Consider the following 16,440-nt stretch of genomic DNA (forward strand, 5'->3'; position numbering starts at 1 on the left):
TTCAGCAAGTACCCTGAATTTAAAGAAAAATCATTATCTTTCTTTCACAACTGAAATCAGTTTATTTAATAATTCTTTGCTACAAAGTCTTTAATAGGTATAATATCTTAGATAAATATTGGGGAATTTTTTTAATTTATTTTTTTAAATTGATTATGCTGTTACAGTTGTTCTATTCCCCCCCTTCATTCCCCTCCCCCTGCCCCCCCATCCCCACCATTACCCCCCTTTAGTTTATGTCCATGTGTCTCAAGTCCTTTAGGATCTATATTTCCCATGCTATTCTTGCCCCCCCATCTATTTTCTATCTACTGTCTATGCTACTTATTTTCTGTACCTTCTCCCCCCATCTCCTCCTCCCACTCCCCTGTTGCTAACCCTGGTTGAGATCTTCATTTCTATGTTTCCACTCCTGATCTAGCTGTCCTTTTAGTTTGCTTTTGTTTTAGGTGTGGTTGTTAATAACTGTGAGTTTGTTGTCCTTTCACTGTTCATGTTTCTTTAACTTCTTTTTCTTAGATAAGTCCCTTTAACATTTCATATAATAAGGGCTTGGTGATGATGAACTCCTTGAATTTGATCTTATCTGAGAAGCACCTTATCTGTCCTTCCATTCTAAATGAAAGTTTTGCTGGATAGACCAATCTTGGTTGTAGGTCTTTAGATTTCATGACTTGGAATATTTCTTTCCAGCCCCTTCTTGCCTGTAAGGTCTCTTTTGAGAAATCTGCTGACAGTCTGATGGGGACTCCTTTGTAGGTGATTGTCCCCTTAGCTCTTGCTGCTTCTAGGATTCTCTCCTTCATTTTAATTTTGGCTAATGTAATTATGATGTGCCTTGGTGTGTTTCTTCTTGAGTCCAACTTTTTTGGTACTCTCTGAGCTTCTTGGATTTCTTGGAAGTCTATTTCCTTTGCCAGATTGGGGAAATTTTCTTTTATTATTTGTTCAAATAAGTTTTCCACTGGTGGCTGTGCCTTTCCCCCTTCTGGTACCCCTATAATTCGGATATTGGAGTGTTTAAAGATGTCCTGGAGGTTCCTAAGACTCTCCTCATTTCTTTGAATTCTTGCTCCTTGACTCTTTTCTGTTTGGCCATTATTTGCTTTCTTCTGGTCCACTCCATTGATTTGAGCCCCAGTTTCCTTTTCATCGCTATTGGTTTTCTGTGGAATTCCATTCATTTCCATTAGTTTAGCCTTCATATGTTTCTCTAATTTGTGGCTATAATCAACCAGATCTGTGAGGATCCTGATGACCAGTGTTTTAAACTGTGCATCTGAGAGTTTTGCTATTTCTTTGTCGCTTAGATTTATCTCTGGGGCTTTGAGGTCTTCTTGAGACATTTTTGGTCTGTTCTGGCCCTTTAAGTGAGAGAAGCGGCGCCTTGGACTCCCAGGTCGCTGGGTTGTGATGCTGTATGTGGAGGCGTGGTCAGAGCGGGGAAATGGCGGCGCCCTCTACGCCGCAGCCGGTCCAACCGCCCACTCCCTCGCCTGTCCGCTTGCGCGCAAATAGGCGACCGCAGTCAACACGCAGCACCGCCTCCTCACTGTCTCCTCTGCAGTCGCTCACCTGGTGGGTCGCTCACTAGGTCCAATCCTGCGTTTGGAATCCGTGCATCTGGATTCACGCGTCTGGATTCCGCGCCTGGGTCCGTCCGACCTAGTCCTCCTGTGCAACCCCTCACCAGATGCCGGTTTCGCCCCTTACCGGTCGGGCTGAAGAATTTGTTGTTAACAGACTTCTGAAAAGTTCAATTTTCCGTGTTCTGGTTGTGTTTTCTGATGCTAATATTTAGTTGTCCCTAAACTTGGTTGTGTGAGAAGGCACGGCACATCCACCTATACCTCCATTTTGGCAGAAGTCCAATATTGGGGAATTTTAATGCATCAAAATATGTTCAATGACTGTGTAAATAAGTGTAACATCATCCATGTCCAGATAACTCTTACCATGTCTTGGTAAGAGTTATCTGAAAGCCAAGGTTCTTGACTTATAGAGAAATGAAATGAGTATTTAAAATTATTTTTCTAGTCTCTGTTAAAATTTTTTGGCTTGAAAATTATTTAAAGAGTAAAATGAAGGCAGATATTAGGCTTTTAACAATTAAAGTTTGAGTCTTAACTATTGCTACATAGTATATATTTTTCCAACTCACTGCTTTGAAGAAATAATTTCTTTCATTATATAATTACTGTAGGAAATAATTAACTCCAAAAAATTCAGTGACTGGATATTAATTGCTTCATTTTTTTTAAGATTGTGCCACAATATAGATAGAAATATTCACTTTGTGTCCTCCAAAAATTTTTACTTAATTGAATAAATAATAGCCACCCTCCCAGAATCCCTGAGTATCAAAACATCTCCTGTTCACTTGGGAATGCAAGCATAAGGAAAATGCCAAGGGGAAGGCCATACTGTATGCACAGCCTCTAGAGCCATGTAGACACTAACACAACTTTTCAGGGATGTATCCTTTTGGCTTTACCAATGACTTAGATCTCCTCTCCTTTCCTTCTAGGCTGCCCCATCAAAGGTCAGCCTACCCCCAATATCACCTGGTTCCATGATGGTCAGTCAGTTGCCACTGTCACAGGATTGTCACATCATATCTTGGCTGCCGGACAGATTCTTCAGGTTGCAAACCTAAGTGGCGAGTCTCAAGGAGAATTCAGCTGCCTTGCTCAGAATGAGGCGGGAGAGCTCATGCAGAAGGCCTCTCTTGTCATCCAAGGTGAGAAACCCTTTGGGCTTTGGGTGCTGGGCTTATTTCTTAAGCAAGTGAGTCCTCCTAAAAATCTAATTCTTTAGTAGACCAAATGATTTCTGATCTCCAGTGGTTCCCAGAGCATGAAAACTGAAGCTGGACCATGTTTCCATATAAAGAGGCCCTTCAGAAGAGCCTCCAGGCCCCACCCCAGCAGAACCTGGAAAAGTCAGTGCCGCTGTCCTAAGTAGGCTTTTCTGCTCATCATGTTGCCACTGCTCAGGACCAAGGAAACACCGCTGTATAGCAAAGTCCACTGTGTTTCCTTTATGCTGGGTTAACTGGTAAAGAACACATACACACTCATGCATGTAAAGTAGCCTGTTAAGAAAAATGCAAATTTTCTCTGTTGGTTCGGTTCCAAAATAAGTCATAATTGGAACCCTTTGATTATTGCCTCCTGCCCTGGAGAATCAAGGCTGGTGCCCATATCTGCCCATCACCAGAAAGACTCTTCAGCTGCAGCCACGTGTCAAGTGCTTTCCAGGCCCCTTTCCTACAGCTCCGTCAGAGAACAGACTGAGAAGCCTGTGTGGCTGGGTACATTAAACCTCCGGGAAAACTGACAGGTTGGAAAACACTTGGCTAGGGCCCAGCATTTGCTGCACCAAGAAAGTTACAAATACATCCAAAACAGTGGTAAAGGAGCCACACCTGACCTTGTGATAGAAACTAAATAAGTCTTTTGGGTTTTCCACAGGCCCACTGTACCTGTGGCCTATGGGTGCAACTTCAGGGAAAGTGAAATTCTGCTGTGTGCTCTAAATGGAGGATTCTGTGGGAAGGGACTTGCCTTTGTGCCAATATATCCCATGAGAAGGGCGACCTCTGAAAAATAGAGTTTTTTCCTTAAACATCCTTCCCTGCCATTTGACTTTTCAAACAGGAAAGTAAATGTTCCATTTTCTTGCCAGCCAGCCATTCTCTGCTGAAAAGCAGAGCCTATCTGTGAGATTTGTGACACTCAGCTTTGGAAATAGGCACTCATGGTTTATCGACCCAAAGTTATTTTAACGGCTTTCCTACCAGTAAGTCCCAGACCCCCAAATAGAAAAATCCAAAGAAAGTGCCTTACTTCCTGACATCAGTGTCTCATGTAATTGAGTCCTCTCTGGATAGACTGGCTTTTTTTTTTTTTACTTTTCTTTTTAATCCTCACCTGAGGATATGTTTTTATTGATTCGAGAGAGCGAGAAACATCAATCCATTGCCTCCCTTACACACTCTGGCCAGGGATTAAACCCGTAACCTAGGCATGTGCCCTGACTGGGAATCAAACCCACAACTTTTTGGTATATGGGATGATGCTCCAACCAACTGAGCCACCCAGCCAGGGCTAGGCTGGTTTTTTATAACATCTACAAAGTGTAACTTGAATCTGCACCTTTAAATATGATTGTTTACTATCTCTGGTATTTTTATAGCTTTTTGTTGGGGAAAAAAGTCACTTTCGGGTGAGCCAGTCTGTAAAAAAAAAAAAAGCACTTTAGGAAGTATGCTTAAAACTAGTAAGAGCTCTAGCCTCTGGTTAAGTACTCTCTGCGCCAGGCACTGGGCTAGGCTCTTTGCCTTCGTTACACCCAGGCCTCACAATCACTTGTTGATGTAAGGGCTATCATGCTCATTTTACAGAAGAGCCAACTAGGGGCTCTGGAGGCCACATAACTTGTCTAGATAAGCTGGGAACAGAACCCGCTAAAGGGCACAGGCTCATAACACCACCCGCCACCTCCCCAACTGCCTGGCTCAGAAGAAATATACAGCATGGGCAATAATATTCTCTGCTTTTCACCTCTGATCCTCCTTCTGTGACAGATTACTGGTGGTCGGTGGACAGACTGGCAACCTGCTCAGCTTCCTGTGGTAACAGGGGTGTTCAGCAGCCCCGCCTGAGGTGTCTCCTGAACAGCACAGAGGTTAGCCCCACTCACTGTGCAGGGAAAGTTCGCCCTGCTGTGAACCCCATCCCCTGCAACCGGAGAGACTGCCCTTCTCGGTGAGTGTGGCAGAGGCTGGCTCAGGCCTCTCCAACCCCCTGTACGCACCCTGACTTTTAGCCAAGTTGGTGACCAGCCTTCCCTGATCAGCACTACACAGGGAAAGACTTCAAGTGCAGGGGAGAGGGCCTACCCTCAAGGAGGTGTTCTTTCCTACAGGCACAGGTTTGTCAGGACTCCCCACCATGCGGAAAACATCCCTCAGAATGAACCTCCTCCCTCAGCCCTGTTGTTTCCCCAACCCTCAGGAAGTTAAGGGCTTTCCCAGCATCCCAAGTGCCTGAAAGGCTCTGTTCAGGGAGCAGAAACATCGCAGGCTCTGGCAAGAGATAGCTCCCATCCTGCAAAGAAATGGTCTGTAGAAGAAGAAATGTATTTGCAGTTCAAGTGCTGAGGGGATGGGGATTATTGGCCTGTGCCACTACCCTTCTCTTTTCTTCTGATTTAAAATACCTGTGCTAATCAGTACTTCAGCTTAGTTAAAGAAATCTTATCCTCTTTTCTACAAAGGGTAGTAGCATCCTGCTAAAGTTGAAATTAGTCTTCATTTCCTGCATCACCTCAATGCTGCATAATACTCCCTGCATCTGAGTATGTTATAGAGCCCAGATGATACCCACACCTTCTCACGCCTCCCTTGAGCTCTGAGATGCTGAGTCCCACTGAGCATGCCCACTGCAGTCTTCAGTCAGTAGCTAAAGTGATAATAGATAGGCTTAGAGTTGGCACCAGCATAGTGCTCTGAGCCTGGGGGGGACTTGGCTGGTCCCTGAAATGACCCTTTACTACCCTATCTGTAGGACTTTCACACACCACTTGGGCAACTGCTTTGTGTTTTGCCAACTAAGTCATAAGGAACAGCTGAAACCAGGAGAGACTCAATGAAATATGAAACACACTCATTAATATCAGCAGTTTGACTTGCTGACGGGAAGGTTTCCGTGGGAATGATTAATGTCCTTTTATACCCTTCCTGAACTGTAACATAGCCTGTACCTCTCCTCTCTCAAACCCCTCACCCCAGCTCCTGAAAAATTGCTGAAATGTATATTTGGAAATAAAAGTTGATTGAAATGCAGGCCTGACATTCACCAGGGATATGAGAGACTGGAAGACTGCCCTTGCCAAGCTGTGTGAAATGAAGAAGAGGCCTTGGACATGCCAGGGACTTACTGATTTGCTGGGGTGATGGTCAGAACCAATCAGCCTCATTTACTTCTGCAGATGAAATAATGGCTGTGTCTGCTTGAGTTTCAGCAGCCCTAGGAGCTTTCAAACACCCCCTGCCTGCTTCCTAAGTGGCTGTGCCGCTGTGGGTTGGAATTCTGCATGCAGTCCTCTCTCAGGGCAAACGGAGAAGGGAAGTTCCACCAAACTAAACAAGCCACAGATCCAGATGCAGCAGGAATTTGCTCCAACCTGCTACTTGCCTCTCCTGAGAGCCAGATATGACATTCCTGGACTAGGCAGTAGCCACAGGTTCACCTTTGACTGGTTTCCACACCTTGGACACTTTGGCAGCCTCCTTTGCTGCCAAAAAGCATGGCCCTGGTCATCTTCTTGAACAGCTGTGGGCAGTTTTGTTTTGACCCAGATAGGGCCATTCCATTTATCGCTGTTTTCCCTCAGGCAATAGAACCAGTGAATGATGTTTTTCCCCTAGATTGAGTGAAATGGCTAGATATTTTTCTCAATGTTTTCCCCAAGCTGCCCCTCTTTCCCTCCTCTTTGAGAATTATCCCAAGGTATAAACTGCCAAAAGAACTCCTATGTGTTTGTATATGGACCAAGGATTTCAAAGTTTCCTAGCTGACACCTTAACTCTCTGAGAAAAGCCATTTGTCACTATCTTGGTCAGTGTCACTTCCAAGGATGCGGTTTGTAGTTGGATCCTAGCATTCTGAGAACTACTTCTACTCTCAGGACTCTAAGAGGTATAAGACCTATGGCCTGTGACTCACAGAGGTGGGAAGTAGTTCAAGAAAGCTGGAAGGGACTTTGCCTGTGCCTGAGGAATTAAACAAAATCAAATGAGACATGAGTTAAGGAGACATAGAAAATACAATGTTGGTACTAGCAGACAAAATGTTGGCTTAAGTGAGATATAGATTGCCTCCTAGGTCAGGAGGTGACACAGATTTGGACCTGACTTCCCTAGGAAATCACCTCTCCTCTGCCACACACTTGGGTACCATTAGCAACTACCAGAACCGCAGTGCAGTGTACCTAGCTCAAGACTGTTTCCCCTACAGTGTTCCATCTGCAAGCTCACGGCTTTGGGGGCCAGGGTCAAGCTGAAGCAACTGATCTTCAGGATACTCTTTCAAGATGTACCTTTTAAGTTCATTTCCAAAGGGTGTTTGTTTCCTGTGACTGTTATAACAAATGACTACAAACGTGGTGGCTTAAACCAACAGAAATTTCTTCTCTCACTGTTTTGAAGCCCAGAAGCCCTTGATTCTGAAGTTCAGAATCAAGGTGTAGGTGGGGTTGTGCCCCCTCCAAAGGCTCTGGAGAGAATCTGTTCTGTGGCCCTTGCAGCTTCGGATGCCTCTGGTCCTCCCCTGCCTTGTGACCTTGTCACTCCATCCTCTGCCTCTGTGGTCACACTGTTTCCTCCCATTTGCTGTGGAATCTCCTTCTGCCTTTCCCTTGTAAGGATACTTGTGGTGACATTTAAGACCTATCCAGATAATGTAGGATAATCTCATCTCAAAATCCCTAATTGTGAATGCAGTGTTCTTTTGTCCAAATAAAGTAACATTCACAGGTTCCAGGGATTTGACATAGGTTTATTCTGGGAAGTTGGGGGGGGGGGGCATTTTCAGCCTATCATTCCAAGTATACACTGTAAAAAGGGCCATGGCCCCCAAATTTGCAGCTGTGTGGTGGGCACAGTGCGATAGGTGGGACTCTTGTTCTGAGAGCATGCAACATCACTCCTTTCCCCAAGGCTGCCCCTTTGTAGCTGCCCTGATTCCTCTTCTCTCTGCAGGTGGATGGTGACCTCCTGGTCCGCCTGTACCCGGAGCTGTGGGGGAGGCATCCAGACCCGTCGGGTGACCTGCCAGAAGCTGAAAGCCTCTGGGATCTCCACTCCCGTGTCCAATGACATGTGCACACAGCTTGCCAAACGGCCGGTGGATACCCAGGCCTGTAACCAACAGCTCTGTGTAGAGTGGGCCTTCTCCAGCTGGGGCCAGGTAAGAGGATTTTCTCTGAAAGAAACCTAAAGGTGCTGACCCTGCTACAGTAGGATATGCCTAGTTGTGATCCACCCTGGAAAATGTTCTACGTGCACTGAGAAAAATGTGTAGTCTGCAGTTTGGGGATAAAATGCTCTATAAATGTGTATTAAGTCTAACTGGTCTAATGAGACATTTTATGGCCATTATTTTCATATTAATTTTCTATCTGGATGATCTATTCATTAAAGTAGAACAGTAAAGTCCCCAACTACCCTGTACTACTGTTAATTTCTGCCTTTATTTCCATTAACATTTGCTTTATATATTTGGGTGCTCCTGTGTTGGGTGTGTAGATATTTGCAATTGTTACATCCTCTTCTTGAATTGACCCCTTTAAACGTGAGTAATTCATCTTTGTTTCACTTTATGTTCTTTGTTCTAAAGTCTAACTTGTCCGATATGAGTTGTAGCACAGGAGCCCCAAACCAGGGAGCTGCGTAAGTGTTCATGATATTCAAAAAAAAAAAAAAAACATCTGGTGGACTAGCTGGTGTGGACATGCCATTTATTACTCACACTTACAGGAAAGTGTCCCGACGGTGGCAGGTCAGTGAGAAGCTGCCCCTCCTCCAGTCTGAGGTTCTTTATAAGGGGTCACAGACAAAGGAAGCATGTGTACTGTGCATGACTCTAAACTACATTACCTCAGTGTATGTGCAGAAAGAAAGGTCAAGGAGCACTCACAAGACCAGAAGTTTCTCCCAAAAGGAGATAAGGTGGGAGTTACAATACATTCCCGAAACAATACACATTCATTCCCTCTGGCCAGGGCCCCCCTAGCCAGCCCTCATCACAGGTGGTGGAAGCGGCCATGTCTTGAGCTACCCTACATGAGGACTGCTACCCCAGCTTTCTTTTCACTTCTATTTGCACAGAATATCTTTCCCATCCTTTCACTTTTAGCCTGTGTGTGTCTTTCTATCTGAAGCAGGAGTGTCCAAACTTTTGGCATCTCTGGGAGACACATTAAATACACAAACACCAACAAAAACAAAAAATCTCAATGTTTTAGGTAAATTTACAATTTTGTATTAGGCCACATTCATAGCCATCTTGGCCACATGCAATCCATGTGCCACGGGTTGGATTCCAAAGTGAGTCTCTTAGAGGCAGCATGTGTACAGGTCTTTTTTTCTATCCATTCTGCCACCCTATGTCCTTCAGTTAGATCATTTAGTCCATTTGCACTTAAAGTAATTATTGATAGGTATGTGCTTATTGCCATTTGCTAATTATATTTTGGTTGTTTGTCTCTGTTCCTTTTTTCTGCTCTTGATTTTTTAAAATATATTTTATTATGCTATTACAGTTGCCCATTTCCCCACCTTTATTCCCCTCCACCCTGCACACGCCCTCCACCCACATTCCCCCCTTTAGTTCATGTCCATGTGTTTTAAGTTCTTTAGCTTCTACATTTCCCATACTATTCTTGCCCTCCCCCTGTCTATTTTCTACCTACCATCTATGCTACTTATTCTCTGTACCTTTTCCCCCTCTCTCCTCCTCCCACTCCCATTGCTAACCATCCATGTGATCTCCATTCTTTGGTTCTGTCTCTGTTCTAGTTGCTTGCTTACTTTGTTTTTGTTTTAGATGTGGTTGTTAATAACTATGAGTTTGCTGTCCTTTCACTGTTCATATTTTTTATCTTCTTTTTCTTAGATAAGTCCCTTTAACAATTCCTATAATAAAGGCTTGGTGATGATGAACTCCTTGAACTTGACCTTATCTGAGAAGCACTTTATCTGTCCTTCCATTCTAAATGAAAGCTTTGCTGGATAGAGCCATCTTGGATGTAGATCCTTGCCTTTCATGACTTGGAATACTTCTTTCCAGCCCCTTCTTGCCTGTAATGTCTCTTTTGAGAAATCAGCTGACAGTCTGATGAGAACTCCTTTGTAGGTGACTTCCCCCTTATCTCTTGCTGCTTCTAGGATTCTCTCCTTCATTTTAATCTTGGCTAATGTAATTTTTTTTTATTTTAATTTTTTTATTGATTATGCTGTTACAGTTGTTCTATTCTCCCCTTCATGTAATTATGATGTGCCTTGGTATGTTCCTTCTTGGGTCCAACTTCTTTGGAACTCTCTGAGTTTCCTGGACTTCCTAGAAGTCTATTTCCTTGGCCAGATTGGGGAAGTTCTCCTTCATTATTTGTTCAGATAGGTTTTCCACTTGTTCTTCCTCTTCCCCATCTGGTATTCTATAATTTGGATGTTGGAACATTTAAAGATGTCCTGGAGGTTCCTAAGCCTCTCCTCATTTTTATGAATTCTTGTTCCTTCCTTCTTCCTTCTTTTCTTTTTTTTTAATATTTTATTTATTTTTTTTTTAGAGAGAGGGGAAGGGAAGGAGAAAGAGAGAGAGAGAAACATCAATGTGTGGTTGCCTCTCATGTGTCCCCTACTGGGGACCTGGCCTGCAACCCAGGCCTGAGCCCTGACTGGGAATCGAACCAGTGACCCTTTGTTTCATAGACCCATGCTCAATCCACTGAGCTACACCAGCCAGGGTTTCTTTCTTCTTTTCTGTTTGGTTGTTTCTTTCTTCCTTCTGGTTCACTCCAATGATCTGAGTTCCAGTTTCCTTTCCATCACTATTGGCTCCCTATGCATTTTCCTTCATTTCACCTAGTATAGCCTTCATTTGTTCATCTAATTTGGAACCACAATCAACCAATTCTGTGAGCATGCTGATCACCAGTGTTTTGAACTGTGATCAGATCTGATCAGTATTGTGAACTGTGATGCATCTGATAGGTTGGCTATCTCTTGGTCACTTAGATGTATTGGCTCTATGGCTTTGATCTGTTCTTCTATGGCTTTGATCTGTTCTTCCATTTCACCATTTTTAAGGGGGAAGGTCCGGTCATGCTTGTTCTTTCATGAAGGGCGGAGCCTTAGGTGTTCACCAGGGTGGGGCAATCCAGTGGGTGGATTGTGATGCTGTATGTGGGGGCGGGGTCAGAGAGAGAACAATGGCACTTGCCCGCTCTCTCTGAGATTTCAGTCCCCTCTGCCACTTCCCACAAGCAAATTGGGCCCTTCTGGTGCTGGTTCCCTGGTGGGTGGGCTTGTGTACATTCTAGGACCCTGTGGGTCTCTCCAATAAACTCTCCTGTGAGGCTGGGATTCTCTCTCGGCACCTCAATCCCCACAAGTGTTTTCCATTGGTGCTTTTAGGCTTTATTTCCCAGTGCTGCAGCCTTGGGTTGCACAGTCTGTCTCACTGCCTGTTTTCACCTGGTTTATCTGCACGAGAATGTGTGACTGTGGTCACCCAGCTGCCTTGCTCGCCTCAGTGGGTCTGCTCATTTCCACCCCACACCTGGAGTCTGCCAGCCACCTGCATGCATGAGTCTGCTAGCCACTGCTTTTTCCTGCCATGACCCCTCTCTGCAGGCCACCAACTCTGCCCCTCTTACTGGCCTAGAAGAATGGTGTCAGACTTCCATACAGTTCAGTTTTCTGTCAGTTCTGGGTGCTTTTTTGTTTCTAAATTTTTGTTGTCCTTAATTTTGGTTGTGCAAGAAAGCACAAGTGTGCCTACCTATGCTTTCATCTTGGCCAGAAGTCTGCTCTTGATTTCTTTCTTTTGGATTTGTTAGTTTTCTTTAAGATTTTGATTTAATTTCATTCTCTTCATTTTTTGTGTATTTTTTTGGTTTTGGTTTATGGTTACCATGAGGTTTATATATACACCCACTCATACCTATAGTTGTCTATTTTAAGCTGATGGACGCTGAAGTTCAATTGCATTCTAAAAGTACTACATTTTTGCAACTCCTTCATTCTTTATTTTTGACATCATGTTTAAATCTATTTGTTTTGTGTATCCCCTAATTATTTATTGTATTTATAGTTAATTCTGCTACCATTATCTTTTAACTTTCATATTAGCTCTTTAAGTGGTTGATTCAATGTGATTATTGTGTATTTGCCTTTGCCAGTGAGATTTTTTTTCTTTTCTGTATTTTCTTATTTATTTATTTATTTATTTTAAAATATTATTTTATTTAGTTACTTTTCAAGTACATTTTTTTTTTAATCTATTTCTCCCATCCCACCCCACCCCCCCGCCCGGTCTTCCCCCTCCCTCCCATCCCCCCCCCCCTCAGTCCTCATCTCTGTGTCTTTCATACTTGTTCCTCAAAATCCCTCCCCCTTTTTCCCCTTAAGTTCCCTTCCCTCTCCCCCTCTGGTCACTGCCCACTTGTTCTCTATTTCAGCGTCTTTGTTTTTATTCTGTTTGCTTGTTTGTTTTATTCTTTAGCTTCCTGTCAAAGGTGAGATTATATGGTATTTGTCCTTCAATGCCTGGCCTATTTCACTCAGCATAATGCTTTCCAGTTCCATCCATGTTGTTGCAAAAGGTAGTAGCTCCTTCTTTCTCTCTGCTGCATAGAATTCCATGGTGTATATGTACCACAATTTTTTGATCAGTTCATTTACTGATGGGCACTTAGGTTGCTTCCAACTCTTGGCTATTGTAAATTGTGCTGCTATGAACATTGTGGTGCATAGGTTCTTTGAAATTGATGTTTTAGGATTCTTGGGGTATAATCCTAGCAGTGGAATTGCTGGGTCAAAAGGCAAGTCAATTTTTATTTTTCTGAGAAAATTCCATACTGTTTTCCATAATGGTTGTACCAGTCTGCACTCCCACCAACAGTGAACTAAGGTCCCCTTTTCCCCACACCCTCTCCAACATTTGTTGTTTGTTGCTTTGTCTATTATAGCCATCCTGACTGGTGTAAAGTGGTATCTCATTGTGGTTTTAATTTGCATCTCTCTGATAGCTAACGATATTGAGCATCTCTTCATGTGTCTCTGGATATTCTGTATGTCCTCTTTAGAGAAGTGTCTGTTCAAGTCCTTTTCCCATTTTTTAATTGGGTTCGATGTCTTCCTAGAGTGGAGTCGTGTAAGTTCTTTGTATATTTTGGAGATTAAACCTTTGTCTGAGGTATCATTGGCAAATATGTTTTCCCATACAGTTGGTTGTCTTTTTAATTTAATACTGTTTTCTTTAGCCATGCAGAAGCTTTTTATTTTGATGAGATCCCATTTGTTTATTCTTTCCTTTATATTCCTTGCTCTAGGGGACATATCCGTAAAAATGTTGCTGCGTGGAATATCTGAGATTTTCTTGCCAATGTTCTCCTCTAGGACTTTAATGGTGTCACGGCTTATATTTAAGTCTTTTATCCACCTTGAATTTATTTTGGTGTATGGTGTAAGTTGGTGCTCAAGTTTCATTTTTTTGCACGTAGCTGTCCAGTTCTCCCAACACCATTTGCTGAAGAGGCTATCTTTACTCCATTTTATGTTACCGCCCCCTTTGTCAAATATTAATTGACTGTAGAGAGTTGGGTTGATTTCTGGGCTCTCTGTTCTGTTCCATTGGTCTACGTGCCTGTTTTTATGCCAGTACCAGGCTGTTTTGATTACAGTGGCTTTGTAATACAGTTTGATATCAGGTATTGTGATCCCTCCTACTTTGTTCTTCTTTCTCAAAAGAGCAGCTGCTATTCGGGCTCGTTTATGATTTCATATAAATTTTTGAAGTGTTTGTTCTATGTCTGTGAAATACGCCATTGGTACTTTAATAGGTATTGCATTGAATCTGTATATTGCTTTGGGTAGTATGGACATTTTGATGATGTTAATTCTTCCAATCCATGAACACGGTATATGTTTCCATTTGTTTGTGTCTTCCCCTGATTTCTTTCTTCAGTGCTGTGTAGTTTTCTGCATACAGGTCTTTTACCTCTTTGGTTAGGTTTATTCCCAGATATTTTATTTTTTCTTTTTGCTACATCGAATGGGATTTTTTCCTTGATTTCTGCTTCTGCTGATTCATTGTTTGTATACAAAAATGCCTTTGATTTCTGGATATTGACTTTGTATCCTGCTCTTTTGCCAAATTCATTAATTAGTTTGAGCAGTTTTTGGGTAGAGTCTATAGGATTTTCCATGTACACTATCATGTCATCTGCAAACAGTGACAATTTTGTTTCCTCCTTTCCTATTTGGATGCCTTTTATTTCCTTTTCCTGCCTGATCGCTGTGGCCAAAACTTCTAATACTATATTGAATAGAAGTGGTGAAAGTGGACATCCTTGTCTTGTTCCTGATCTTAGTGGAAAAGCTTTTAGTTTTTGTCCATTGAGTATGATGTTGGCTGTAGGTCTCTCATAAATGGCCTTTATTATATTGAGGAATGTTCCCTCTATTCCCATTTTGCTGAGTGTTTTTATCATAAATGGGTGTTGTACCTTATCGAAAGCTTTTTCTGCGTCTATTGATATGATCATGTGGTTTTTGTCTTTGCTTTTGTTTATGTGATGAATTACATTTACTGATTTGCGAATGTTGAACCATCCTTGCATCCCTGGGATGAATCCCACTTGGTCATGGTGTATAATCTTTTGGATATATTGTTGGATGCGATTTGCTAATATTTTGTTGAGGATTTTAGCGTCTATGTTCATCAGCAATATTGGCCTGAAGTTTTCTTTCTTTGTTGTATCTCTATCTGGTTTTGGAATTAGGATGATGCTGGCTTCATAAAAGGAGTTTGGGAGTTTTCCATCCTTTTGGATTTTTTGGAATAGTCTGTGAAGAATGGGGGTTAGCTCTTCCTTAAATGCTTTGTAGAATTCTCCTGTGAATCCATCTGGTCCAGGGCTTTTGTGTGATGGGAGTTTTTTGATTACTGCTTCAATTTCTTTTGCTGTTGTTGGTCTATTCAGGTTTTCTACTTCTTTTTCATTGAGTTTTGGGAGATTATATTTTTCTAGAAATGTGTCCATTTCCCCTAGGTTCTCAAATTTCTTGGCATACAGTTCTTCATAGTAATTTCTTACAATTCTCTCTATTTCTGTGGTATCAGTTGTAATCTCTCCTCTTTCATTTCTGATTGTGTTTATTTGTGTCCGTTCCCTTCTTTTCTTGATGAGCCCACTTAAAGGCTTGTCTATTTTGTTTATTTTTTCAAAGAACCAACTCCTGGATTCATTGATCTTTAGAATTGTACTTTTAGTCTCTATGTCATTTAGTTCTGCTCTGATCTTAGTTATTTCCTTCCTTCTACTTGCTTTGGGCTGTTTTTGTTGTTGTTCCTCGAGTTCTTGCAGGCATAGAGTAAGGTCATTTGTTTGAAATGTTTCTATCTTCTTTAGGTAGGCCTGTATTGCTATAAACTTCCCTCTCAGGACTGCCTTGGCTGTATCCCATAAGTTTTGGGTTGTTGTGAGATCATTTTCATTTGTTTCCAGAAACTTTTTGATTTCTTCCCTAATTTCATTCTTGAGCCATTCATTGTTTAATAGCATACCATTCAGTCTCCATGATTTTGGGTGTTTTGGGTTTTGTCCTTTGGGGTTGGTTTCCAGTTTCAGTCCCTTATGGTCAGAGAAAATGCTTGGTATGATTTCAATATTCTTGAATTTGTTGAGGCTTGTTTTGTGCCCTATCATGTGGTCTATCTTTGAGAATGTTCCATGTGCATTTGAAAAGAATGTGTATTTAGCTTCTTTGGGGTGAAGAGCTCTGTATATATCAGTTAGGTCCATTTCATCAAGGGTGTTGTTTAATGCCGCAATGTCTTTGTTGATATTTTGTTTGGAAGATCTGTCCATTTTTGATAGTGGGGTGTTAAAATCCCCCACTATAATTGTGTTGCTGTCTATATCTTTCTTGAATTCCTCTAAGATTTTCCTTATATATTTTGGTGCTCCTATGTTGGGTGCATATATATTTATGATGTTAATGTCTTCTTGGTGGATTCTTCCCTTGAGTATTATGAAGTGACCTTCTGGGTCACTCTTTATGGCTCTTTTTTTGAAGTCTATTTTGTCTGATATGAGAATTGCTACCCCAGCTTTTTTTTCTTGTCCATTTGCTTGGAAAATTTGTTTCCAGCCTTTCACTTTTAGTCTGTGATGGTCTTTTGTCCTGAGGTGGGTCTCTTGTAGGCAGCATATGTGTGGGTCATACTTTCTTATCCATGACGCTATTCTGTGTCTTTTGATTGGAGCATTTAATCCATTTACATTTAAGGTTATTATTGATAGGTACTTATTCATTGCCATTTTTGTACCTGTGTTCCTCTCTGTCTGTCTCTTTTCCTTCCTTTCCTTAAAGCAGACCTTTTAGTATTTCTTGTAGAGCTGGCTTGGTGGCAGCAAATTCTTTTAGACTTCTTTTGTCTTGGAAGCTCTTTATTTGGCCTTCTATCTTGATTGAGAGCCTTGCTGGGTAAAGTAGCCTTGGTTGTAGGCCTCTGTTTCTCATTGCTTGGAATATTTCTTGCCAATCTCTTCTTGCTTGGAGTGTTTCCATTGAGAAGTCAGTGGCTAACCTTATTGGGACACCCTTGTATGTTATTTCTTTTTTCTCCCTTGCTGCCTTTAAGATTC

The 16,440-nt window shown here is 42.1% G+C and overlaps 1 protein-coding gene across 1 annotated transcript in view; it reads left to right on the top strand.

Annotated features, from left to right (window-relative positions):
* The window catches only part of ADAMTSL1 (ADAMTS like 1), a 948,619-nt gene that overhangs the window by 909,887 nt on the left and 22,292 nt on the right, over window positions 1–16,440 (top strand). Inside the window, exons 25-27 of the mRNA XM_053656510.1 lie at window positions 2,528–2,740; window positions 4,589–4,769; window positions 7,766–7,973. Coding sequence (XP_053512485.1) covers window positions 2,528–2,740; window positions 4,589–4,769; window positions 7,766–7,973 — 602 coding nt within the window. The remainder of the gene's footprint in view (window positions 1–2,527; window positions 2,741–4,588; window positions 4,770–7,765; window positions 7,974–16,440) is intronic.

Source organism: Artibeus jamaicensis, unplaced genomic scaffold (genome assembly GCF_021234435.1).
Source record: "Artibeus jamaicensis isolate MK-2021 breed Jamaican fruit bat unplaced genomic scaffold, CSHL_Jam_final scaffold_1964, whole genome shotgun sequence".
Lineage (NCBI taxonomy): Eukaryota > Metazoa > Chordata > Mammalia > Chiroptera > Phyllostomidae > Artibeus > Artibeus jamaicensis.